Below are 27948 nucleotides of genomic sequence, written 5' to 3'. Positions count from 1 at the left end.
ATGTCTAATAAGACATTTAACATGTCTGCTGACCAAGTTGAGCTCACAGTTCCTTTGCCCAGCAGAGACCTACAGATGGGCCTCTCATCTGAGAGTCATTACAGCGACTTGTCTCTCTCACCTTCACCTGACTCCAACAGTATTATTTCCAACCTGAGTGACAGAGAAGCCAACAGCTCCCCTGATGTCAACATGCTGGAGTGCTGTCTCAGCGATGGTTCCCCTATGGATAAGCCCAACTTACCACAGGGTAATGTGCTTTGTGGTGTAAGCATGAACCTAAACCAAACTTTTGTTGCCACGCCTGTTACTGGCAATGTGAATTTCTGGAATGAAAACTCAAGTCTAATGAGCAACCATGAGATGGGATCAGAGAAGTATCAGACTTTTAGTACGAACACAGAGGATGGAAGCAGCAGTGCAGTGATGTCTCCAGACTCTGCTGGGAGGGAAAGCCAAATGGGTTCATGTGAGACCTCCCGTAGGGGATCCACTGAGAATGACTCCTGCTCCCTGAGCTCTGGGGAAATGATAATAAGGAGTAACAGTTTTTGCCTTGAGGACCAGTCACTCATGGTAGTGTCTTCCCTGGAAGAGTCATCAGTCTCTTTAGCTGGGGGCAATCCAGAATTGCCCGCTGAGCCTAACCTGCTGTCAACCATTCTCCTGGATGTCTGCGAAAAATCCCCAGAAAGAGTCATTGAGGAGAACACAGGCCATTCGTGTCTCGGTCTGACTTTCACTCAGGCAGAGCTCCCCACTGAGGAAGATGATATGGCAACATCCAACTCTCATGTAGCTCCGCTAAGTGAGAATGAAGGAGGTCTTTTGATGACGTTTGTCTGTGGAACATCTCCTGCAGATTGTGGAAAAGAGGCTCAGTTTGCAAGTGCGGAAGCACACCTGCTCAATGTCCCTGGAGCATTTACACCAGAACAAGCCAAGACATTTGTTTCCACTCTGTCAGCTATGCGAGACACTGATAAGGATGTTCATACTTCCACTCCAATACAAAACGTTGGGAAAATGATACCCAGCCTCCCCTCTTTTTCAGAGTCTCCCTGCACTGGAAACACAGGAAACCCAGGACACCACGCTGTTGAACAGCAGCAAATCTCTGTGGTTCCTAAACGTTTGGTGGCAGGACTGCCCCCTTCAACTGGCAAAGCCAAGAAAATGGAAATCAAGAAGTTTCCCAAGTCAGACTTCAGCAGCGTAAAATCTAAAGTGGTGACAAGAAATGTGCACTCAGTGTCAGTGCCAGGCCCCGCTTCACAGCACAAACCATCACATGTTAATGTGCACAATAAACACACTGAAGCACATCGAGGAGCAACTATCAGAAACAGTCCTGCCAAGGTAAGGGGTAGCACTACAACTGTCTCTACCACCACTAAAATGGTCAGTGATGCTCAGAGACAAGTGAATACAAGTGCTGCTAATTTTGGTGTGGCAATGATGCAGTCACCTAGGCAACCTGCTCGGGATAGACTGGGCAAGAGTAGAACATCCCCACCTTACCGCCACCCAGCTGCAAATAAATATGCTTCAGCAGTCCAATGCAGTAATGCCAGCTCTGAAACAGGGCGTGCAGCCTCAAGCCAAGTGGCAGGCACTGCAGCGCAGCATGCTGGCAACCAGACCCTCTGCGTCTCATCCTTGGAAAAATCCCCTGATAGAAGTGGCCAAACAGATCCCAAACGGTCTCCAAAGAGGGGCGTGTCGAACAAAATTCAGGTCAGGTCAGGCTCAGCATTAGGTCAGGACAAGCCTCCTGTCCTCAAGATGCGGCCTCGCTGCTCATCAGAGAGTTCATCATCATCATCTAGGCCACCAAAGGAGAAAAGAGCAACTCCAAGGCTCTCAACTAGTTTCATCGTTTCTAAAGCTAACACCCCACTGGGTCAGAACAAACCAGGGAACCTGAACTGCTCTTCCCAGAATAAGCAGGCCATACAGGCTGAGGCCACAGATGGACTTTCTGAAAACTCTACAAGAGAGGTTAAGAAGATCAGCCTAGTGGTGAGTATGGACTAACAATTTAATTTAACTGACAGTTAAAAAATCAGCAACAACTCATCATGTATTTTAAAATAATGCTAATATTCATGTTCTTGTAGCTTTACCTATAAACCATGTTAAAGATGCAGTCAGTGATTCTAATCCAATACAGTCTTTATCAAATTCAGCTAGCTGGCAGTCCATCCTGTGTGCTGAAAAAAAAAATCCAGTGTTTGTATGCAGCCCTGTCTGTATAAACGGGAAACAAACAAAGTGGCTCAGCTCAAGCCACACAACACTTTTCCAGCTGATCAACAACAGGGGAACCAGTTGCACTTGACCTCTGACTCTTCATCTGCCGGCTACTCTCCCTCTTACATGCCCTCGCCCATGAGGAATGGACCTCCATGATAGTAATGAAATGTACTCTAAATAGTATCTGAGATATTACCTCATCAACTTGATAGAAAAATATCTTACTTGCTACAGCAGACCTCACATTCTTTCCCTTGGACTTACATGTCTTTACCTGTCTAACGTTACTTATTGAGGCTAACTTACCCTTGGGCAGCATGCGCTGCACACCTTATTTCCGTTTTGGTCAAACCTAGTTGTTAGGACTGTTGCCTCGGCAAGGTATGTCCATAAATTTGAGGGACTTCTGAAGGAGCACTGAAGGGAGGGGTACATTTGTTTAGCTGCTGAGTTCAAATATCCTTCACGAATCGTTCACTGCACCTTTTCAGGCCATCCAAATATTTTGGTCTAGTACACAGAAAGATTCTGTGGGAGCTGGCAGGGACCTTTTTGGAAAGGAGGGACTGAGTAAGAAATTGCTGTCTTTGCAGGTAGAGTCCAGCAAATTGACAACAGCAGGAAACTCATGGGATGAGAGTAAGAGCAGATTTCGAGTACGGCCATCTCCTAGGCGAGCAAGAGGAGCACCACTACCACAAGCGCCAGCTGCCAGTCCCAGACCAGCCGCTCTATCAACCAGGCAGAGGCAGGGGACCCTGGGGAGGGATGAATGCAGGACCTCCAACGCTGGAGGGACACCACAATCCAAGCAGAAGAGCAGTACAAGTAAGATTTTTATTATCTTGACAACGTTAAATACTGTAAATGCTGGGTTTTTCACTGTCCAATTAAGCTGAATCTATGATAACATTGCGAGAGTCGTAAGAAAAGTTTAAAGCTGACTTTCATTTGGTTCACAAAAGGGGAAATGGACCTGTAAATGTCAGTAAATAAACATTGACAGTAGGTGACTGTCAGTACCGTCATAGGTCTTACGACCTGCTTTTGAATAAGTGGAGAGCTAATGATTTCCTAACTATTTGCTCTGTTGTGTAAACAGAGAGAATTGTGTGATGGGTCTGTTTAACCCTGTGTATGATTGAAACAAGCACAGTACAGAAGTTGACTTGGGCTGTACTTGAAGGGCAATGGAGAATTGAAGGCAGAACCAGAGGGACGTGGTTTTGTTGGGTATCTGCAGGATCCTTCAACACAGTAACACAGACGCTTCTGGATTTATTTATTTTCACTTTATTTTGTTTTATTTTATTACTCTTATTTTTTAAATATATAATTCCAATTATTTTATATTGTTAGTCCAAGGTATTCTTCTAATTATGTCATATTATGCAACACTCCTTATTTTCAATGCTTGACAACAAACATAGATAGCTTTTTTTCCCAACAGCATATCTAGCTCTCCGCATGCAGCCATGAAGTCTTCAACAAACTTGCACTTTGCATGTGCTGATGTGTTTGCACTTCTGAGAGTTTGTTGACTAGCTCTGGCTAGTGCTCTCCTTTCTCTCTAAGAGGGCCTCTTCTACATGACTGTGTGCTAGTGTGACACCAAATCATAGTAGTAGTAGTAGGCATCCATGTTTTGTCAATTTCTGCGATACGTTGTGTTTTTATGGTTGATTGCATTTTTATTATTAAGTTCTGCAATTCGATCTGGGTTTTCTGCTTCACGGAAATTATGTATTAGCCCTATATTGGTATCTTCCAAATGTTGTACACAGCAGGTGAACATGCACACAGCACTCTGTTCATCAGTGCTGGAGGAGATGTAGGCTAAAGTTTAACAGTGTGTTTATGAAGTGGTTAGTGGAGCATCAATCCCTTTAGTGCAGTGTAAGCATAGTTTGGATTGCAATGTAGTTTTCTACTACCTGTTAAAGTTAGTAGCCTTCCCTCAATCAGGTTGTTTAGCCTTCTGGCTCGCTACCTGATCATGACTTATAATAGATGATCATTGCAGTCAAAGCAGAGTGGACCCGGGAAGTGAACTTTGAGTCTGGATTCCTTTTAGAGTCTTGCAGACAGACATTGAGGTAGGCATGAAAATTCTACACTTGGCTAATGTCTTACCCCCTTCAGTGTGTGAAGGTTTGGTTACAGGTTATATCCACTTAGGCTAGTGGTGATAATGATTGATCTTTCAAGGAGACTGAGCAGTGAGAAAGTAGTTTACTACTACTTTTATTGGCAATGGAGCAATGTCCACACAGTCTCATCTGTACTCATGCTGTTTTCTTCTCATTTGAAAATACAGCTATTACCATGTTGGCAAATTCCTTTCATCTGTGGCCTTATTATCTCTGATTTTGCATTGTCGGTAGTCTTTTTATGTGAATTTATGCCCCTTAAAAGTTTTGGGTAAAGCTGAAGAAAAAAAAAGTGGCAATTGTGTAGAAGCTAGTGTACAAGTGAGTGAATAAGTGAGTGTCGTTTTCTGTAACCAAATCAGCACAAATAATTGACATGAAAATCATGCAGTTGTAAACTGGTTATTCAGGTTGTAGTAAAGCAATCTCCCCATCAGAGGGTGACATGGAGCGCTTTCTCTAATGACCTCCTTCCTGATGACCTCAGTCATGTTCCACAGGAACAGTGTTGGATACAGACCTCCGGTCTCTTGTCCAGGTCTTTGGGATAAAAAGCCAACTCCCTCTGCTCTTCATAGTAAGAGGAGTCATAGGGAAGGAGGGGGACTCTTCCTTTGATGGGAAGCCATCTGTGCAAGTGGAAAAAGTAGGGGAAGGAAAGGGAGGTTTTAGGCTCACCAATAGTGTTAAAGTGAGAACACAGTATTTGTAACAAGCGCCCTGACCACAGTAAAAAGGTACTGACCTTCTACAGGGAGACTCCACAGGGATGCATTGTTTTACTTAAACTGCAATATTTTTTCTAGTTTGTTGTTTGTTTTTATTTTTAGTTGAAATTGGACATGTTTGCTGTAGTGAGTAAGATAGGTAAGTGATGTACAATTTCTATGTTGAATGCAACAATTAAGAAGTGGGTTAGCTGTTGGGGATATTGTTTTCCATGAATGTTTACGTTGCGCTCTACACTCTCTCTACTTTTCTAACTTACTAGTTTTGCTTTCAGACAAATCTCTAAAATAGTAAATAATAGTAATATAATATATATTATATTTTACTGCCAGTTATGAGAAAATGGCAGTTTTATTAGGCCTAATTTGACCTGTCTGGTAGTTCTGTGGACATTTTTACTGCCTGGAGTTTGTATTCATGACTAATACACCGGTGAGCTCAGTGTGTGTATTTGTCCTTAACAAAGGGGTTCATGCTCCTGACCTCCAGTGTTTATTTGTGCTCCATTGCATCCCAGGCAGTCAGAGAGGGCAGGCAATAGGAGAGTCATCCCATGGAACTGCCTTAACAGCAAGTATTAAGACCCAAGTGAATAGATCCCGACCTCCTCAGACTCCCACTCACCCCTCTCTTATGGGCCCTTCCCATACTCCTGCTTCTAGACTACCACGCAAGACCCTGGGGCCATTGAGGAGCCTTACTGAGGCCAATGTTCACAATGAACTGAGTGAAGGTGCTGGGAGTACACAAGGTGAGCCTAACAAGGATTTACATTTTGGTAATGGGATGTTCAAGCTGAACAGGCTCTTACATAAAGGTAGAAAATCAGCTTTTTGCAGGCTGTTTTTCAGGGTCAGGCCATGTTGTTCAGTGTGCTGTTTAAGCACACATCTGGACATGGAGGGGAGGGGCTTCTGTTTGAAATGGTGACCCACTTCAGGGCTGGGCTTGCATGTAAATCTCCCCCAGGGCAAATTGTTCTCTAATTTAATGCCTCCACATCTGCCAAGATACAGGAGTCTGGCATCTTAAAAACATTGTGGCATTTTTCCTCAGATTTCTTTATTTTAAGCTCTGTAAGAAAATAGAACATCTTTCCAAGCTATCAAAAAATCTGTATTAGTAGGATGAAATCCAGCCCAGTGCCAGCAAATCATTCTACATTGCTGCTTAGCTTTGAATGGCTTAATAATGGTATTTATTTGCTTCCTGGAGAACATAAAAGAAGAAGCACTGTTAGATTATGGGTTGTTTTCCTCCCAGCATCTTCAACAACATGCACGTATATGATTGGCTAAGAGGACCTATTTCTAAACTGGGGACACCCCCCTTGTGTGGTTGTCATGGCAACGGGTTCTATTCCACTCCAGTTCACACACAGTATTGCCTGGAGGAAAGTGAGCAGACACACACTGCAAACAGATCGTCTGAGGTGCAGAAAAGGAGCAGTTTCCCAATTTTCTTTTTAAATTAAAAACCAATGGCTGGTTACTCAGGACTTCGAAGCTGCACTTGGACTGAATTTCCTGCTCATGTTTTCAACAACTCCTCTTCACTGGCACAGGGCAGTGCAGCATCCAACTGTGATCTCACCCTCTTGACATGCCTGCTCATTGGATCCTATCGCTTTTGTATCATCCCTTTGTTAGCTGCATTTCATGGAAAAGATAGAAAGCTTTGGAGAAGTAAGTAAGACTAGAAATGAAATCATAACTGCAGTATCCATGATGAAGAGTAGGATTTTAAAGAGCATGTGGATAGTTTGATCAGAGGGCAGAGGCATTTGTTTTACATGCTAGATATTCATTCAGTCACATTGCTTACAAATTTGATTTGCTACATCTTGCTATGGTAACTGTCAGAATGGTCAGATTAACATCATTTGTTAATCTGATTCATTTTCTTTTACCAGAATAGTTGCATTTAATCAAATTATTAAAATAACAAAGAAGAATTGTGTTTACTGTGTTGCACTTAAGATTGTGCTTGTTTTCCTCAAAATGGTCTGTTCACATTATCCTCTAAGTAGATTGACATGACTTTCTTACAAATTGCCAGCCTTTACAGCAACGCTGTATTGACAGCAGAGTTTCACATCAGGATTTGCAATATTCAGTCAATACTTCTTTACTTGTTCAACAGTTTCTGGAGGAGCTGCACTAAAACCATCCCCATTGAAACCTGTTGTGCTGAAAACTAGATTCATCACAACCCCTGCAAAAAACACTGGACCATGTGAGATCTCTACACACACACATTTTTACATGTCAGAATTGCCTTTTCCTTTATCTGTTGTTCCTGTAGAAGGAAGGAAGCTTAAACGTCGATCCCATTAAATGGCCTTTCTGAATTCTCATTTTTAGAGTAAATGTTAGTGAGATCACATTGATTTTTACATCTTTTATCAAATTCTCACTGTGATAAGGAAGCTTCCCTGTTTAGCTTGACTGAGGTTGAAAGTGATTAACTGAGCTACTGTTACTTCCTAATGTTGTTGAGATTGTGTGGTAACCATAGGGCTCTTTGATCTTGATTGAATTAAATTACCTATATCTTTGTTTTTCAATGGAACAGTATGTTTGATCAAACCTCATGACCTAGTTCTACCATAAAACCTGTCTGCAGCTGCCAGCGGTCATTTGCAAGTGTTGGTGCTACATTATGGGTCAGATTAACTCCTGCCTCGTGTCTCACCTGGATCTTTTGCCTGTTACAGCTTTGGCCACAGCATGCAACCCTGCTGCCTCCACCAGCAAAGGAGCTTCAAATTCTACAGTCAGTCCACTGAAAAGGTCCGCCTCTGCAAGATTTGTTCGTGTAACCTCAAGTGGACCTGGTAAGAATTTTTTCTTTTCTTTCTGTTTTCGACACAACTGATGTTCCTCATAATTAAATTGTGTCCCTCACTTTATTGTGTGTATTACCTGTGTTTGAACTAAATGTTTAAAGGACTTTTTGACTTGGTTTCAGAAGATATTGGGGTTATTGTTCTTTTGTTGTTGTTGTTGAAACCTCTGTTTTGGTAATGCACTTACCATACTGAAATCATGTTTTGCTTTCATAATGGAGAATTGATGCATTATGTTCATGTTGTATTTGTATCTACTACAAAGAGACCTGTCCTCTGCTGCCGTACCCTTAATTGATGTTCAAGTCTAGCATCTATTTTTAACTCGAATACTTAGATTTTTATATAGCTAAAACTGCTGATGATTTTAATGCTTCTCAGTGCTATAAGGATGGAAACTGTGGTACTTTACTGTAGCAGATGTGGTTTGTGCTAATTTTAAATTGTAGTGTTTGTCAGTGGCCACTCTTTTTTCCCTACTCATTCACATCTGTTTCCTGTAAACAAAATCACACTGAAGCTGTAGTGTGTGCTTTCTATTTAATTGACCTCTGTCCTTCTCTGCTGCTCACACACACAATGTTTGATGCATGTTTTTGGGCTCTTCATCTGTCTTCTATCCTTTAGTGTTTTGTCGAGCTAACTGTTTGCAGAAACTAGATGGAAATCATAATAACAATTCATGTAAATGTGCCAGTGTTGCCCAGATGGCTAATTTTCAACTTCATTCCTTTGGCAAGATGTTTTAAACCTATAAATGGAATGTTCATAGTGAAGCGATAACGAGACGCCATAAAGATGGCAACACCAACAAAAAAATAATTTTCAAGACTACAAGAACACAAACCATGCAGAGCGACAAGAAACAGCAAAACAAAACAAAAAAAAAAAAAATTGGTACAATAACACAGCAAAAACAAACTATTTCATAACACGCTGATAGTCAGCACATTGTTTCAAGTCTTGCATCAAATATGTTTTACTGTCATAGCTGAGGACACATTTTCACACAGAACTGTGCCCGCCATGCTGTCTACAGCTCAGCTCATCAGACAAAACCATGCCATGAGAAGCCTGTCATCTCTTGCCGTCCCACTGCTGGTGACACAGAGTAAATGAGAGGAAGAGTGGGGGGAAGAGGCTGGATTTAATTCCCATTGGCTGCAGATATGCTGTTTGCTCCTCCCACTCCTTTCTCTCCCACCCCACCCCCCCGCCTGCATCCTAGCTCTGCTACAGCACCGCCATCATCCAGCTCGGAGATGCTGCTATGCTCTGCCGTGAGAAACTGATGTGTTTGGTGAATATCTGACGCCCGGCTTTACCAAGAGGATTAAGGGATTTTTACTCATTTTCTTTCCCCCCCTGCCCCTATCACATCTATCAGGTTGTGCCACAAACCGCTGGCCAACCTTTAGCCCTGTCTGTTTCTTCCAGCCTTCACAGCTGGGAATTTGATTTTGAGTCGGGAGACCTGCCATGCTGAACTGGGTGCCTTCACTTTTTTCAAGGCTGTCCCAGTGGTGTAACTCTTACTACTGTTTTTTATTGCTTTATTTATTTTGTGCCTTTCAGTGCTGCTGTCACCTGAAGCATGATACACTGAGGCACACCATGGCGTGTGGTTCATAGACAGAATTGAGCTTGGTGGGGCTTTTTTTGTTTGTTTGTTTTTTTCAATAATTGTTGTCTAAAAATAATCGCTTTCTTGCCTTGTTTTTGAGAGATGTTATGGTCTCCGAAGCTCTCCCTATCCAACATCCACGTGCGTCTGACAGCCAAGGGTTTACTACGAAACATACAGCTGCTGTCAGGATGCAGGAAGAACACGGTGGTTTTCCAAGCAGGTCTGTCACTGTTATTTCAGTGTTAAGTATTTCTGCTGACATTGTTATGGTTTTTGGGTTTCTGCACTATAATATTTAAGCCAAATCTATCAGTGTTTGCCTCACAGGCAAACCTGTGCACTTAGCTATTTCTGAAATCTATTTTTAGTATGGTTGTTTACCAGCCGTCAAAGCAGGAGGTTCATCTTTCATTTACCTACCTTGGTCACTATAATGTGTGACCCTGGGCAGGAATATTTTAGGAAATGACTCTTGAATTCAGGAACAATTGGATTTAAACAAACATCTGAACTGTCTCATTTAAAGCCACAGTGGTATTTCAGAAAGACTTGTTTTATTTTTGAGGCCGCCTTTTTATGACTGTGTGTCAGCATGTGCTGCGTCTCACTCTCTTACTCACTGGGATACCCAGGACTCCTGTTTCACCCTGAGATCTACCAAGGTTATTTTGGTTCTTGGTCTCTAGGTTGATCCATGAGAACCTTGTTGTGATTCTTGAACTGGACTGTGGGAACACAGTAGCTTCCTGTACGTCCCACATTTAAAACATTCTTCTACTAAATACCAAATATGGTAACTTAGTTTACAGTCAAGGTAAAGGTTTTAATAACTCAATGGGATTATTTCTTATTTAAACACAGGAAAGCATTATTCATTTACTTCAAAACAAGTCGTTTAGTATGTACATCGTGTCCCATGCAAACACTTGTTTGTTTTATTTATTTTAGACAAGTGTCTCATGAATGTTACACTGAGAATTATTGTCTGGTATTGTTTCAGCCAAGCACTCTAACAAGTGCATGATTGTGAGGGCTCTCATCACCCATCATGCTTTGTGCTCTGGTGTGATATCTCCTTCTAGCAGCAGAGCACTATGCTGTGGCGTCACTAGGTCACTCAGTATCTGTGTTAAGTGTACTGGTTGAATTGGTACAAAATGATTCTCTGGGCCTGGGAGGAAGTATGAAATGAAGGGGGCAACATGTGTCATCAACTCTGTTCAGACACTTTGATGAAAATAGCTGCAGGTCCGCTGTTGCTATGAAACAAACAGAGAAACAGCCTATGTGCTTATATAAACTCAAATTTGTTGAGAGAGTGCAGATTTGCGTGTTGATGGAAAACAAAAGCCACATTACAGTTAAAAATCTGAGATGATAAAGCCAGGGATAATACAAACTCCCGCACTATATGTCAGCAATCTGGCCACCTCTTTAGACCATTTTGAATTATTTAAAAAGGTGAGAGCATGAATTTTTTAAATTGAGCAGAAAGCTGTTGCATAATGTCCACTCCTGACCTTGGAGAGAATCACAAGATAGTAACTGTGGGAAAAAATATATAGGAACCTGTCTTCCTGTCAGTTTCGACTTTCTATAGTTCATGGTACATGTTTCAAAGTGGCATCAGCGAACATGGCTATGATCCCACAGTTTTTTGTTTGTTTGTGGTTTTGTTTTGTTTTTATTGGCCCAGGAGGACAAACTAAAAAGCAAACAGCAGTAACTACATTCTATTACACCACATATAGAGGGATAAGAGATTCACTTGTCACTTAATTTTTACTACTATGTTGGTTACAGCATCACAAAGACAAATTAAAAATTTCCACAATGTAGTGTCGACAGCAGCTTGAATCTGTCATGGAGCTTGGCTTCATTCTGTTTGCAGGCATGTCTGTGCTACATGTGATATAAATTCAGATGGTGTCTGTCCTCTTTGCACAACCAGCAGAGGGCATCCTAATTTAAAGAAATCCTTCCAGGTTTAGCAGAATGCAGCATCATCAAAATGATTGAAAGCTATGCAGCACAGCTCAACTCTTTGTTTGGATCTGTGTCAGACAAGGATTTTCTATTTGGACATTTATCAAGCTGTAGTAATATGCATGATGCAAAAGTTAAAGGATGCAGGCAAGACGTTGAGATGGAAATCTGGGTTTGAATGAGCTGCGTTCCCGACTTCAGTTCTTCTGCTGTACAAGCTTGAGAAAATATACGTAAAATTGTTCAGCATTAGAGGCAACGAAATTCTTGAATTCCCTGAAGCGGTATCATAAGGTGTGTGCCTTGTTTTGTCAGGTGTACCATCCCTCCAGGTGCAGTGGAATATTAATATTTAGTTTGTCTTAAAGGCTGTGCCTGTCTTTCATGCTCAACTGTTGACTTTAGCTGTGAAGCTGAGGTGAGCTGCACATCCGGATACAGAGCTGTGTAAACCCAAGTCGTTCTGTGGTATGAATGCAGCATATAATTATTCAGATGAGATGGTTCTGGCTTTTTATTATCCTGTTTACTTCTCTTTTTTTATTAAGGTTTTCATGTTACTGCATTCACTCCACAGTTTGGTCGTTAAGTGAGTTTTCCTCTCAGTTCATCACAACAGTCTTCCCCCTGTTGGCCTGACAGCCTGGAGTGTTATTCTCTTTACAGTATTATATTGCCCCCATCAGGCCAAGGGTCTGCAGAGCTGTTCAGTCTGCACTTTCAGGATCAGCTGTCTACAGCAGGCTTGGAAGATGCTTCCTCTTGTTTGATTGAATACCCTGTTTTCCCTTGTTTTGAAAGGCAAACGCAGCATTGTTTTGCTCAGAAAGATGTCTGTGCCCTCCAGTTATATGCTGATGTTCTTCTGGGATGTTCCGATGTTCTAAAATGATAGCCTGCATAGTACATCTAAATTTAACTTGAACATGCTCCAGGTTTTGTGGTTCATAAAGGATACGATTATAAACACTTCAGGGGTGGGGCTTGTGCGTACATAGTAGTTAAACTGGAGTTGGTAAGAGAGATAATAGTGTTAGCAGCCACGGTACTTTTAAAGTAGATTTATTTTTTTAATTTTACATTTTTACATTTTGTAAGTATGTATTTTTATTTGCTCCATATTCTTTATTGGCTCTAACAGCAGTGAGTGTGCCCTTGGGCAACTGGTGGCACTCCATTCCTGATATGTCTCAGGCTATCTTCACAGCTGTTACATAACACTCCCTGCGCTCTCATTTTTGACAAACTGTGCTTTCAGAGAAACAATTTTTACACACTGGTATCCAAATTCAATTATCAGTCCTTTTTATTTCCATCTTCTCCACTGTGAGTGTGTGGTGTTCCTCTTTTCTGATGTCTTAGTCTAGTAGCATTTTTCTTCATAATGGCTATTGTATGTACTTATATAGCTGATGTAAATCAGAACCACGGCAACAGAGCTTCACAGAATTATGTCTTTGTCCATGGTGACCAGTGCCTGCAGAGTACTAGATTTGATTAGGATATGGAAAGCTAATTGCATTCAGAGAATCCATTTTTCCATCTGGGCTGTCAGAGGAGCAGCACTGGGACCCATCAAATTGGCTGATTGGACAGAACAGTTCTGGACTGCAGAAATATCCAGAGCTTTGACACTGGAGCTCGCTGCATGTGACCCTGACAAGAGTGTATAGGGTGGGTGGTACTGCTCTCAGACCAGCTGCAGCGACTATGGAGGGGGGTATGATGATGATAAATGTTGTCACAACACTCAACAAATGTTCTTTCACAGTGGACAAGAACAAACCCAAGGCCGGCTCCCGCCATCAACCCCCTCAGCAGCAAGCATCCCAACCAAGCCAGAGTAATGGCCCTCCGGATGTGGTGCCATCAAGTGTGAACGAGGGTGGGAGAAAGGACCAGAGGATCCAACAGCTCAGAGGACTCCTGGCAGCTAATAACTGCAGATTTGAGGCATTCGCCATTGTCTTGCAACAAACCTTGACTGAGGTATGAAAGTTTTATTTATGATGGGAAGGTAATTTTTCTCAAATGTTGTATTTGAACAACATGGATTCTTAAAATTGATTTAATAACAGGAAATAATGAAGCATATTGCACAGTTTCTGCAGTTTGTAGCCCCATTGACCTTTTTTCAGAGGAAAATATAGAGAGGTCTTCAACCAGCAAAGACCTGTTGCATATTATAGCAATGTATTTGCTGTCATCATGACATTTCTAGAGAACATTGGCCTAATTCAATTTGTGATTCTTTGTCCTCAGTTGATAATGTGGCAAGAATCAGAGCCTGGCTCAAAAACACCATGTTATCACTTGGTTGCTCAGGACAAAGAAGGTTTCTCACAATAAAGGCAATAGTTGAATTAGCAATACGCATTATCTATATATCAGACAGATCTCGCAATATCTGTCCATCCCATGGAAACCATGCCTGCAATAACATTCAAAAAGTTTATCACATATTTTCACTGCATTGCGAAGAGCTTTGCATTTTACATTAAACATCATGCAAGACAGTTCTTAGTATTTGTTTAAGCATAGGCCTACAAATTAAAAACAGCCATACACCAACTCTGAATTTATCTCATGATTGGTCACCTTGTATGATAACTGCATGTGTTGCAACATGAAATCATGGTGTTGATACAGGGCAAACCAAATGGCATTTCTATTTACAGCAACAGCATGGGGAGTGATTGGACGGGTATGAGGGGCTGCACACACAAGACATACTTGGAAGCTGTCCAACACAAAACAGCCCTGTTGTTGTCATCCACTGAACAACTGAAGCAATCCTGGATCAGAAAGAAACTCTGCTCCAGGTCCATCTCAGAATTCATTTTTATTTTAGCAGCCTTTCAGTTGTACATTTCATAAATTATTCAGGTAGGCAGACATGGTCCTGAGAGTCTTTAAAATATGGTTGTTTAAGCTTGCGCTTTGTTTTGGATCTGTTTTAATAGTGGTGCCATGTGATTGGCTTCCAGGAACTAGATGCCCCAAGGGATTATTCTTCCCACAATGTAGTACAAACAGGCTTATCCTATCAGCCAGCCTCCGACCGACCCCAACCATCATACTCCCTTATTTAGTTGTTGTCAAAGCAAAGTTATGATCTGGTGCTTGGAGTCTATTAAATCTGTTTACACCGGAAAACCAACAGACTAATATGAGTAAATTCTAAAATTAAACTGACCTAATGCAGTTAGTGAAGATTTATATCTGTGTTTTCTTGTAAACCCAGAGGAAAAAATCAGTTACTCTGTTACCCTGTTTGAGTACATAAAAGCTATTTCAGTCCTCTGGTTAACTTTAGAAGTGTCCTTGTCAAATATTTTCACACTGTATGTGTTGATTGAGTGAAACAACTGGAATGTGTCATCTAAATATAAATGGATTTAAGACACAAGATGATATTTTGTGGCGCCCATTAAATTGTATGACCCTGTCTTTATTTCAGAGGATTACACCACTCAGCCCTTTCACTTGTCCAGATTTCATAAGTACTGTGCTTCCACTGCTGTATCAGTGTGATCATGTCTGGTCAAGGTATGGTCTTCCTCTTTCAATTTATAAGGACTTAGTTATTTTTCTTGAATAAGCCACTCTTCATTTTGTTTTGAAGCTGCAGAAAACACTTTTATGTGTATGTGACAAATAGTGAATCTAGAAGTTCAGTACTGTTGATTAAAAACTCTGATAGGTGTCCTGATACCCAGAGGGCATTCATGACATACGTGAGATTTGATCTTGTCCTCCACTCTTCATTATCTCCTGTCTAACAATGCCTGTTGCAGTGACTGTCAAATGTCAGCAGCACACCGAGATAGTTGAGGCAGTAATTGAAGAAACACTTGATAAGCCAAGTGTTTCTAAAAATATAATCAGTTTAGTACATTTCCCCTGCTAAGCCTCATGTTATTGTCAGTATATGACAAGTTATTGAGTTGTTTTTTCCTAACTTTGTGTTTGTAAATAGATTTTATGTCATTGTCAGAAGAGGGCTGATTCAGTGGCACGGGGGCAGACATCAGGTTTGCCACTGGGAAGTTGCCGTCATTCCCTTGCAGTGGCTGCACTGGACCTTATCTGACATTTATGCTATGCCTCTGACACATCAGCACAGGGAGCTGAGGTCAAATCCATGAGATGCACATTTATTATGAAAAATAACCTGCACAAGCTGCATCCCTGTAGTGCAGATACAGTAGACTGACAATGTACCGGGGTGGTCTAGAGGAAGAACACCACAGTGGTGACGGTATTCTTAAACCCCGCTGTAGCTGTGGTGCTTCTAGCTTAGTGCATCGGCCCATCACATGTAGATTAGCAGTGTTTATTGGTTTTTGTGGTCCTGGTAAAGTTGTTGCTGCAAAGCGTGTTCCAAAGTTCTGTACTAGGCCGTTGTCTGCAAGCAGTGTGCTTCTGTATGTCTTACCAAGTGTCACAGGGAAGAGAAAGAGGGCGTTCGTCACCATTGACATTCTCCAAGAGTGTAGAAGTATGAAATTCCTTCACTCTGATATCATTATATCTGAAGCTGTGTTTGGAGATTGTACTCGAGGCAAAACTTAGCTTCTAACATGAAACTTGTGGCCAAGAAACTAGGGGATGTTTGTTGACGAGAGAACTGTTTCAGAAAATTAAACCGCTGCTTCTCTCAGGCATGATACAGAAAGCCACTCATGCATTCATTTCCTTCGGCCTAGATTACAGCAAGTTCCTTTACTGCCGCCTCACTCCAGAGTTTGACACCAGACAGATCCCTTGTGGCAGCGCTCTGGATACTTGCAGTAGTAACAGAGTTCATATCGGTCCAATTTTAGTCTCAGTGAGCTTCAGTGAGTCCTGTTGTTTCTTAATTTCTGCTGCCAGTTGCACTGCCCCACAACCAAAAAGGTGAAAAAATATAGGTGTTCTGATTAAGCAGTCAAGTGTCTAAGTGATTTTGGCATTTGCTCCTCCTGTTAACGAGCCATCTTGGGAACACATTTGCCTGTTGTAACTTGAGTGCACATTCCAGGCATTAGAAAACCAGGTGTAACTTATTATTTGAGAACAGTGTGGAGAGTATTGGATGATGGACACATGCAGTCATACAAAACAAAGCTGGGGTATTTAAATGTATCAGATGATGACGCGTGTAATGTGACAGCTGGTATTTAAGGCACAGTATGTGATCTCTGGTCACTGATGTTTGACTCATATCCTTCTGTTTGGGTGGCAGGGTTGTGAAACTGATTGCATCAACAAAAAACTCTACACGTTTGTTCCTCTCGGATAGAAAGGCAGCTGTCTGGGCCTCACTCACTCCGCTTTATCTACAGTATGTCCTGCTTCTTTACACTGCTACTACAATCCTGATGCCAAAAAAGGCTAAGAAAACAGAGTGCAGTCACATGAAAACAAGCTGTGTTTACTGACAACCGTTTTACAAAGTGTTCCTGAGCCCATATAGTAACATCCTTTATACAATCATGTGTTCACAAAGTGTTGAACCTGGCAACCATCCTTGCTTTTGAGCCTTTCCAGGATGCCCTTTTCAAGATTCAAGATCCTCTTTATTATCACTAAGCATGTAAGTGAAATTTGTATTGCAACCCCCATGTTAGAAACAATAAGAAATATAAGACATATAAGACAGTAATAATAAAATAAAATAAAGAAACTAGAATAAATTAAACTAACATGCAGATAAAAATATCTGTAAATGCAATAAAAATATACCAGAAATGAAAATATACTAAGGCAATAAGAATATACTAGAACAATAAACAGTAAAATATACCACAGCATAAACTATACCAGCAGCATAAAATATACCAACAGCATAAATATACCATACTCAACAGCAGCTGAAAAAAATATACTAAAATGTATATAGTGCAAAATGGCTGACCGTTTAGTTAAGCATGCGTGTACCTAAATGTTAAGTACACAGAAGGTGCAGGTGAAGGTGTAAAAGTGCAGTTTCATATTCAATCATGATGCTATCACCTGTTACCTATCAACCTGTTTTTCTGTGGAATGATCCAAGCAGGTGTTTTTGGAGCAGTCCACAGCTTTCTCAGTCTTTTGTTGCTCCTGTCCCAACGTGTTTGAAACATGTTGCTGCATCAAATTCAGAATGAGCAGATATTTACAAAAATCAGTGAAGTCGATGAGGTAAAACAGCAGTTTTTTTGAACCAGAGTTGTCATACCTCAGTGTCTAAAACACACGTAACTTGCATTTAATATCAAAACAGTAGTTAAATACACCAAAATAACATGTGTATCTGTTGTAGTTATGGGAGAGTATGTGTCTATAGAGTGTACAATGGAATCTGGTGGCCACCCATCAGACCAAGAATAGGAGGCTGGTCTTTACCATCAGAGTGTGAGAATGTCCCAGCTGTTGACTTGATATGGTTATGAACAGCAGCCAAACACTAAGCAAAGGACTGAGCACTGTATCTTATTTGTTTGGATTGAGTGTATAAGCCCTGGCCCTGGTTTAACATACCTTCTCTCAAGAGCAGAGAAAATGCTGTGACACGAGTTTAATTTCAGTACAGGAATGCAAGCACATTCCCAAATAACCAGACAAATGATTTAAATCTCGCCCACAGTATTTCCAGGAAATTGTAACTTGATCAGAAGCAAGTAGTCATTGATCTTAGTCTACCATCAAGTGTTATTCTACACCTGACGTAGTATCATATTGATATACACTGGGGACATGTCTCCTCTTTGCAAGCTAAATGTCCTGTAGTTACACAGGCTTTACCAAGTAAGAATCTAGAAAAAAATGACAAAAATATGTACGGCCAAACATAGACATCTCTAATTGCATCTATTTTCTTTGACAAAAATTAGGTTTTATGCAAGAAAATCTGAGTGTATAGTAGGACAGCGTGGTGGCCATTATTTTGCTTTTGATTAAACATTTGAGCATAAGGTTTTGGTGCACACATCTCATCAAATCAGCATGCTTTCATAAAGGAAGCCTTGAATCTTAAGTCACCAAAAACAAAAAGCCGCAAACTGTGAAGCTGGTAGAGCAGGGTAAAAGCAAATGCCTGTGATTGATCAGTGTATGTCTGCATGGAGAGCAGTTGACTTGAAATCATTATTAGGCAATCAACTACACAATGCTTCTTCAGTGACAATTACCGGTTCAGATTTGCTGTTTCTAATGCAGTCTGAGGAATATTTACCAAGGACATGTGGTGCTTAGTCAACAAGTGACATATCATTTTTTAATTCTATACGTTAACTGTAAAGAGTCGTGCTCACACAGAAGCTGGAAATGTGATCTGTCTCAGCATTATATCATCTTGTAAGGGAGAGATCCATGAAGCCTGTAGCCACACAGCAGGTTTTAAGGTAATGGTGCAGAGGGGTGAGGGGATGATTTAATGTACAGTAGGTTTGGATGAGAGGTGGGGGATGGTGGTAATGAAGCCTCTCCATTTATCCCAAGGGAAGGTCACTGCACAGCACCACGTCCTGCTCCATCAGCCTGATGTCAGGCAGCTCTGTGCAATTTATCTGTTTGCTCCACTCCAGCTGCCTTTAGTGCTGTCTTAAAGTGACCTCCCCTCCCTGGTGAGGAGGCTGCTCTTATGCACACTGTAGCCTGCCCCTTTGGGGTTTTTTTAGGTGTAATACGGTAATGCACTCTGCAGTCACTCACCACAGCCAGTGAAGCGGCTTTTTCAGTCGTGCCTCAGATGTAGTCAGAGCAGTCTGGGAGGAGGTGCGTGGAGGTGGTGCGTCCTCCTGGACCGCTGTTTGTCCTGGAGTACTGGGTCTCCATAGCCTGGGGGGGGGGACTCCAGCACCCAAGCCTCAGGCTGAGGCTGGACCATGGGCTGTTCTGGCAGCAGAGCGTGCCTTAGTGCTCCCTGCACTGCAGAGAGGGTAACTGGCTTCTACATTGTTCTACTGTGTTCTACTCTGCAGTGAGGAATAGATGCAGATCTGGGGTACAGCCGGACAGGGCGGACTATTTGTTTTTGTTAACTGATCAGTGAAGTGATGTCTGGCTAGTCTTAGTTTGTTATTTTGTCTTAATAATTGAATTATCTGGCCGTGTGATGTACTGTTTGCTGTGTCAGGTTGTACATGTGAATTCAGCATAGTCAGAGAAAGGTGGTAAATCATAGAGAAACAGTTTTTGGATCATCTATGCGTCAGTTTGAAGTCTGGAGGAGCACTGCAGCTGCAGCACTGCCCCCTCTCCACTGCAAAACAGAGTCAGAAGGGGAGAAGTAAAGGAGTTAGGCTGACAGAAAGCATGTGCTAAGACTGAAAACATGAGTTGAAAGTTGAGTTTTCCTTAATCCCCCTCTCCTATCCTTACTATTTTGTTTTTTTTTACTTTGTTAGTTGCTGAGCTGTGAATGTATTTATATTTAGTAGTCAAAAACAATGTTTTGCAAGGAAAAACATTAGATGATCATGTGTCAGGGTGTTGCCCTAACAGAGCCTTCCTCCTTACAGTCAATAACCCTTTCATATTCATAATGCTGGCATCGCTCATCTGTGATCATGTGATTTGACAGCTGGCTGCTGTGTCAAATCAAATACTCCAAAAAATTCACTGACATCTTCATGAGCATGTGCATGACTGTTTACTTTTCTCTCTCTCTCTCTCTCTCTCTCTCTCTCTCTCTCTATCTCTTTGTCTCTCTCTGCAGCGTGATGAAGCCACCAGGCAGTGCAGGGATCTGTCCCAAGAGCTGGTCAACCTTCGAGGAGAGCTGGGTAAGTTAGGTCACCTTGGTCACACACCAGCTGTGTTTAAAGTTGTTATCACCAAAGTACACACTCCTGGTACACGGTGTGATGTGTTTTAAGCCTGTTGATTGTCTGGTTTAGATGATAAGTCAGGAATCATGGATTGTGTTGGTGTAGTTAATGAGGACGATCCGGTTTTCCTGTGTTGGCTTTTTTTCTTTTTCCTTTTTAAAGTTCACTTATTTTGTTGCTGGGATTCAATGCAGTTATTGATCTGAGTCATTGGTGCCTTAATTGAGTCAATCCTTAAATTGCATAAATTCCTCTGGTCTGTTGAAATAGTTCAGTGCTGTGCCATGAAGTGGTTTGTCCTATTGTGGGTTAACTTTTCTTATTAGATGGAACTGGTCATCAATTAGATATTAATGTTTCTGTATGCGGGAGAGGTCTGACTCTGCCCACCACATAGATACCCCCTGTGATTCTTCCTCCTCTTAACTGCTTTGTCCAGCACTGAAAATCAGATGCCTGTTTGCTGAGGCATGTGTGTGCTTGAGCGTTGCTGTGTAGAGTGGTGTCAACCCCTTCCCCAGGGAGTAGCAGGCTGACCTCTGACCCCACACAGGGGAAGGGCTCCCAGTTGTGGAATGCCACACCACCTGAGGCCTTGTGAAGGTTTACAGACAATGGCCAATGTTTAATGTCCAGCCTAAGTGCTGTTACACTGAGTGGCCTTGCACATACCAGCACGTGCACGCTCAAACACACACCCACACTCCAGCTTTCATCTCTCGTTAAAGGCAGCGTAACGTTGTGGCTCCGACCCTCCCTCGCAGCCTCGGGACTTCCACATGACTGCTCTTATATGCTGAGCGCTGTTATGTCTGCACTTTAACACATTCTTCACATCAGGGAGGGCGTGAGACCTCAGATGGACCTTTTGTAATATATATTATAAAAGAAATTTGAAAGTCCAGAGGCTTTCTTATAAGCTTGCCTTTAGCCCATTTCTCTCTCAGACTGTGTCCCTGCCTGCTTCAACAGTGATCTCACTCCTCATACAGCAATAAATTACAGTCTTGGGCCTCAGCCAAAATTGTGATCCAACCACACCCCCTTTGTTACCATTCCTCACACGCAAAATTCCATCTAACAGGGATCTGCATTTTTCAGCATCTGCAATATCTACGACACTTCCAAACCCCAACAGCCTGCTGACTGAGGGCCAAAATACAGCTAACTTTAGCTTTCCTGGGCCCTCCTCCTCCATATGAGCCATGAGGTGCTTTTGTGAGGTGGATTTGGACTAGAAAGGCTCATATGACCAGATCTCTGTTACACATGGTTGTGGAGTGCTGGGCTCCATTTGTTGAGCTGTGCATGCCAAAGCCTGATAGACAGGCCCTATGTTAGCTTGGCCTCTGTTCTTGGCTCTGCTGTCGTTATTCTACTCTTCGTTAGGTGAATCTTCATGCTCATGCACTGCAGTGTTCCTTCATACTGTAGCTCACTGTTGAGCTCTGCAATAGCACAAACTCTGGGACTTCACTTACATCCAGAATATGATAAGATAGAGATGCAGACATGCAGCATGTAGTCCTTGTGCCTAAAAGGGGGAATCTTCATAAGTGCAGAAGATGCTAAAAAGAGCCTTTTTTGTAACCATGAGCATTATTCCGTGGTCAATAAATCTGTGGTTTAGAACTGGATATACATATATTTGTAGGATGACTTTTATTGAAGAATAGTACATGTACTTTTATTGCGCCCTGTTGGTTTGTTGGGAAAATGTACCTACCACACATGTACGTAGCAGAGTAACATCTGGGTCGAGTATTATTTTATGACCGCTAATGAAGTTATGCTTAGTTTCAACTTCTGAATAGTTGTGGTTTATTGTCATACCATGTGTTTGAAAGAAAAACACCTGCTAAACATGGCGGCAGACGTTCTTTCTTACTGTACACCATCAGAGTGACTTTGCCAGTGAGATGAAGTTCACAGCGGCTGCTGAGTATCTGAGTATCTCTGTGTGTGTGCACAGGCACTTAAACTGGAGACGTGTTATGGAGTTTGTCACTGTCACCCACTCCAGCGTAGATATAAACACTTGGTGTTGGAAACAGTTGGGAAATCGAGATGCTGGTTTACGGAACAAAAACAAAAAACACCAATTGCTCAAACTGAAGAAAAGCTAATTGCCAGCTGTAGGAGGAGAAGAGAAGAGCTTGACTAAAAAATCAGTTACCTTTGTTACTGATTTCAAGATACTGTGAATAAATTTAGAAACTTGTTGCCGTATCTTCATCTGGCTATAAATGACTGCAGTGTAGTTGGCATATGCAGTCAAGTGCAAGAGGAACCTCCCCTTGAAAGTCATTTTTTCCATTCCTTTCTGGAGCACATTTCGTGTCACACATTCACGTCAAGGGAGAGCTTTGCTATACAGAGGTTCCTCAGTGGACATACCACATTTATTACACAAGCAGTTACTAATACATTTTTCCTCTGCCCTACTTTAATGAATATTACAGTCTGCACAGCTGCATGCAGTCTCTGAGCATCAGTCAAATGCCCTGTCATTGTTTCACCAAGAAAAAAAAAAAGTTTTTATTTCCAGTTTGCTCCGTCCATTCATCTGAGCGTCTGGAGAAGGAGAAGGATGAGCTGCGTGTTGCGCTGGAAGATGCACTGCAGAACCTGCAGGAGCAGCACCAGAAGGACCTGGCCGAGCTGGAGCAGAGACTGCAGACCTTCTACCAAGCTGAGTGGGACAAGGTCCACCTCACCTACCAGGAGGAGGCTGACAAGTGCAAGACTCTCATGCAACAGCAGGTTTGTCCCTACACCAAGGTTTACACTCACTGGTCTCTTTATTAGGTACACCTGTACAATCTGATGCAATTTAGTACAACAACTCTGCCATAACATCTATCTTTACCAAGTTTATAATGTGTATGCATGAGGTGTTTCTGACTGTTCTGTCCTACCTCTTTACATACATGAGTGGAACATAATGCAGTCCAGTACAACAGCGCCACCACTAAATATGACCTCAATGCTGAAACATATAATTAAATTAACTATCTATGACAGTGTCAAAAAACACATTGGCATCATAAAAGTCATTGTTATGGCAGAGCGGGTGTTTTGGACTGTATTGGATTGCATTAGATTGTACAGGTGCACGTAATAAAGTGGCCACAAAGTGTACTTTTTCATTGAGTATCCTTCTGTATTTTCATTTATAGGCTTTTTAATATTAGATAAATTTAATGGAAAGATGCTCTCTGTGTAGGCTCAGACACCAGTGGAGGGTGGACTGTTCTTTGTCGATATTGTGTCATTGTAATCCTTGATGCAATAAATTTGTAAAATGTCAGTTTCTGTTTGAACTTTCTCTGAGCTTCAGAAGAAAATGACTGGAAAACATGTTCAATGCAATGCTAAGTAACACCTGTGGTAATGCTGTGGTTCAACATGAAGTCTATCCCGTGTTGTTTTTAAAGATGGAGGAACTGAAAGCTGATCATGAAGCAATGAAGCTGGAATTAGAGAGCAGCCATACAGAACAGCTGCAGTGTGTTAAACAGCAGTATGAAATGTCACTGGAAGGTGAGTGAACAGGGCTGGACCAAATGACATAACTATATCCATTCTCTGAAGCTGCCTTATGAGTTTATGTAATACTTACTCGAGTTGAGAAAGTGTTGGGTGTATTTTAACTCATATCTACATCAGTTAACAAATGCGTGTGTTTTTTTGGTTTGACCTTTGTTTTTGAGTTTTCTGAAATGTTTCTGATGCTGTAATACCTGTAAACTCTTTAGAGCTCAGCAAAGTCCACAATCAGGAGCTGCAGTCTTTGGACAAAACTTTGAAAGATGCAGAAGCCACTCTATCTGTAAGCTTGACTTTTATCTTGCTTTTATCAAAGAAATTCACACAAACAAGAGCATGCAATACTGACAGTGATTTATGGATTGATGCCCTGTGTGTAAAACCTTTACTCAGTGACTTTGTGCATCCACAGGGACAGATTGAAGTGCTGACTGTGGAGAACAAAGCCCTAATTGAGAAGCTAACTGCAGAGGAGAACAGGAGGAAGGAGCTGGCCGAAAAGAGTCAGGTACACTTACTGTATCTGTGTGCTTTTTATAGCAGAGCTCCACAACATCTCATGACTCCAGTGTTGCTTGCCCATAGGCATAAAAGGTGGAAAAGACCATGAAGCCAATGATTGCCAGAAAGATAAATTGCCCACAGAAGCAGAAATTAGCACATGTTTTCTTAAAAGAACACAACTATGAGTTATCTGTAAGGTCATTTAACCATTAACCGTTCTTCACCACGTAAACTGGCGTGAACAGGAGTGGAGTTCCATTCTGCTCTCTCTGTGTTATCTTCAGCTCTGTCCTCCCTCACTGCACAGTGTGGATTTTAATTTTCCCAGAGTGCTGTTAAACAGTGAAGCTGCCATCTCTCATCAGTGCTAAGTGGCTGCTACATGTACTCAGCATTCTGCCCTGGCACGGTCGAGTAATTAGGGTGACTACCTCACATTACCCTGCCACTCCACATCTGCTATTAATAGATAAATGATAGGAATAGCATTAGCAACAACTCGATATTATATATTGACCACACGTCAAGGGGACTTGGAGTGGTTTAAACACTGCCTTCATGCACACCACATTATTTGCCTGTTTTTCATTTTTATTTCATTGTGCCCTTTTTGTTTCATCATCCCTATGAGCCCAGAGCAATGAGTATTGTGTAAGAGGTGCATGGCGCCCTCTGTTGTGTGGTTCTGGATTTATGACTACATGACATACACAGGGCTGGCTGTACTCATTTCTGAAGTCTTTACCAGTCCCTTTATTTGTCCCCGCAGAAGGACTCCCACACCCTGTATCTGGAGCAGGAGCTGGAGAGCCTCACAGTGGTGCTGGAAATCAAAAACAAACAGCTCCACCAGCAAGAAAAGAAGCTGATGGAGATCGACAAACTGGTGAGACCTGAGGCAGCTGAAAATGATTGCTGGGCATCAAGACAAGCAAAACTCCTGACAAAGCCATAATGAAACACATGAATCATTCAGCTGTTCTGATTTTTTTTTCTTTCCAGAAAGAGAAGAATGTGCAGTTGGATGAGAGCCTTAAGAAGGTTCAGCAGCAGAACGAGGACCTCAGAGCCCGCATGGATAAGCATGCCGCACTGTCAAGGTAAGAGCTCACCACTCGAACTCGGACTCCTGATGACTCACTGAACCTTTGAATGACTGCATTCAGTTAAGTTCATGCTCCCCTGTGCCATAGACCGCCATCATTTTCTAAAAAACGTTCAGTTAGCCACACTGTTGCACTGGGTGGCATGTTCCTTTCTTACAGTGAATATGGGCACTGTTGTTGATGTTTGCACATAAAAACTATTTACCCTACTTCGAGTATTGTTTGCTAAAAACTACAGTACTTAAAATTGCAAAATTGCTACCCTTTTAAGATATAAACTATGTAATTGTGACCCATTTTTAAAGGGTCTTGTCTTCAGTAGGAACCACTGGGTTTGGGGCTGAGAGCTGGAGAAGTCAGAGGGGCGATTGCACAGCTTTTGCAGCTTCTAAACATGTTCAAATAAGACAAAAAGAAAGCGGGTAATTGTCAAAGCTCTCGCAAAGTGTGAAATGCACCCCAAACTGTGCTGCCAAGTGTTCCAATTCTATTTGCACATGTTGAAATAAGGTAATTTGCATACATTTAGTGCAAAATTGAGCCCTTTCTATACAAATGAGCCACAAAAGAAGTCCAATTCACAAACAACAGAGCTAATAGCCACATGTATTAGAGTTCAAATTATTAGCATCTTCAGAGAGTTGGTGGTAACTGAAACACATTTATAAGGGGTGTCAAGATGGAGCCTAGTCACCAAAGACATTATTGTGCACATTTTGAAAAATGATCTCTCCTGAAGTCTCATGATTGAAATGAAACTTGGCTGTGTTACTCATCCTTATGTTACTCCTTCAATCTCATTCCCCCTCCTCTTCCTCTTACCAGCTGATTATGGGTATTTACTCTCTATCAGTAGATCTTACAATTGCTGCTCTCTGTGTTGCCGTCAGCTGTCACTTCACTGTGTGTTACACGTCACCACATGGATAATTGTGATCAGACACAAAACAAGGGCAAATAGTACTCCTCGACAAAACTTTGAGAAGTGGAGTCATGTCTGTAAACACTTGTTCTCCAGAGCATTTCCAACTTGCCTGTTGTGTTGATGTATTACAGACAGCTGTCCACAGAGCAGGCAGTGCTGCAGGAATCCCTTCAGAAGGAGTCCAAGGTGAACAAGCGTTTGTCGATGGAGAACGAGGAGCTGCTGTGGAAGCTCCATAATGGAGACTTGAGTAGCCCCCGCAAGGTGTCCCCCACTTCCACCCCCACCTCCCAATCCTTCAGCCTCCAATCACCTCGTAGCTCCGATCTGTTCTCCAGCCCTCCTGTGTCACCCAGATAACGCTGGGCCCCTGCTTCCAGGAAGCAGATCCTCTCTCTTGAGTTATCCCCCTGGAATTAAGAGCCATGTTTGTTTCCTGTTCGCTTAGCCTGACCTTGGCTCCTTCAGGATCGGATGAACTCTGACACTTTCTGTACAGAGACGCTATACACGGTGGAGGAGAAAAATAAAGTTGCACAGAAGCACTTCATAAGCAGGGTCACCTTGTTCTTTGCCTTTCATGTTTGGTAGTATGGATGGGGAAAAAGGAAATCTCAGGACTATGTAATGAAACACTATTTTTGTTACTTGTATTTGCTGGCAGAGGCTTGTCCTTCCTGAAGCTCAGTGCACGCACACATGTACAGTACATGCAGTAAAAAGAAAACATGTGCAGGCATATGTCAACACATATGCAGATTCAGCCCTACAGAGGCTTTCTGTGCGTGTCTGGAGACCACACCCATGTAAAGTTTGAATTCAGAATAGCTATGAATGCAGATGACACTGTCCCTCCTCACAGCACATTTTGTTTGAAATATACATTAAATATGGAACTGCTTTGCACCATTTCTCACATCTAACTGCAGAAGAGTGACGGGTTTTCATATTGCAAACATCCATCTGTTTGTCAGTACACCAGGTCTGTCCATGTCGCCATCTATGTTCAGAATTTCTTTGAGGTTACATTTTTTTAAAGGTTGGGATTTTTTACATCTAGGTTGGCAGTTTCGCTATCATCTGTGGCCTCAAACATGTTTTGTTTTGTCACATTTGCTTGTTGTTTGACCATGGGACCAATCCAAGTCTTTGTGCATGTGTTTGAGTCGTGATAGTCACCCCTTACTGGACTCACCCAATACAGCTTTAAAGTCGGGATCTTTGCAAAGAGTTGAGCAGAAGAAGCTTTAGAGTGCTTGTACGTGTCAAACATCTTGCCTCTTGGAAACGTCTCAAAGTATTTTTCTGTGGAACTGATATTATTGGTGTGTTGACCCTGTTTAAATGATGAAATTAATAAAGTCTTGTATTAAACCTGCAATGTCGACGTCAAGCTTTGTAACTGTGAGCTACACATTTTGACTCGATCGCAGCAGATGGAACTCTACTTGCAGTTACCTTTTAAGAGGTATG

General features: G+C 41.9%; 1 protein-coding gene across 3 annotated transcripts; it reads left to right on the top strand.

Annotated features, from left to right (window-relative positions):
• mtus1a (microtubule associated tumor suppressor 1a) lies at positions 1–27849 on the top strand. Of its 3 annotated transcripts, none has more exons than XM_041943880.1 (14): positions 1–2022; positions 2850–3084; positions 5653–5886; positions 7278–7370; positions 7852–7971; positions 13368–13585; positions 20280–20346; positions 22940–23154; positions 23829–23934; positions 24150–24223; positions 24353–24448; positions 25214–25330; positions 25447–25544; positions 26607–27849. In XM_041943880.1, exons 1-14 carry the CDS (start codon positions 1–3, stop codon positions 26833–26835), a joined length of 3924 nt encoding a protein of 1307 aa, XP_041799814.1. In that variant the 3' UTR covers positions 26836–27849. The 3 variants fall into 3 exon arrangements, with proteins under 3 accessions (XP_041799814.1, XP_041799815.1, XP_041799816.1); XM_041943881.1 differs by lacking the exons at positions 1–2022; positions 2850–3084 and adding exons at positions 5147–5273; positions 9708–9830; XM_041943882.1 differs by lacking the exons at positions 1–2022; positions 2850–3084; positions 5653–5886; ... (1 more) ...; positions 7852–7971; positions 13368–13585 and adding an exon at positions 19288–19500.
• The last annotated feature ends 99 nt before the right edge of the window (positions 27850–27948 follow it).

This window comes from Chelmon rostratus, chromosome 9, assembly GCF_017976325.1.
Source record: "Chelmon rostratus isolate fCheRos1 chromosome 9, fCheRos1.pri, whole genome shotgun sequence".
NCBI lineage: Eukaryota > Metazoa > Chordata > Actinopteri > Chaetodontiformes > Chaetodontidae > Chelmon > Chelmon rostratus.
Note: the sequence above shows the minus strand (reverse complement) of the source record. Positions and strands in the feature narration are given on the sequence as shown.

Excerpts from the sequence above, each read along its gene's own strand:
- mtus1a (XM_041943880.1), top strand. The coding sequence starts at position 1 with ATGTCTAATAAGACATTTAACATGTCTGCTGACCAAGTTGAGCTCACA. Across the intron at positions 3,085-5,652 it reads CAAGCAGAAGAGCAGTACAA|GCAGTCAGAGAGGGCAGGCA; the intron begins GTAAGATTTTTA and ends ATTGCATCCCAG. Across the intron at positions 24,449-25,213 it reads AGCTGGCCGAAAAGAGTCAG|AAGGACTCCCACACCCTGTA; the intron begins GTACACTTACTG and ends TTGTCCCCGCAG.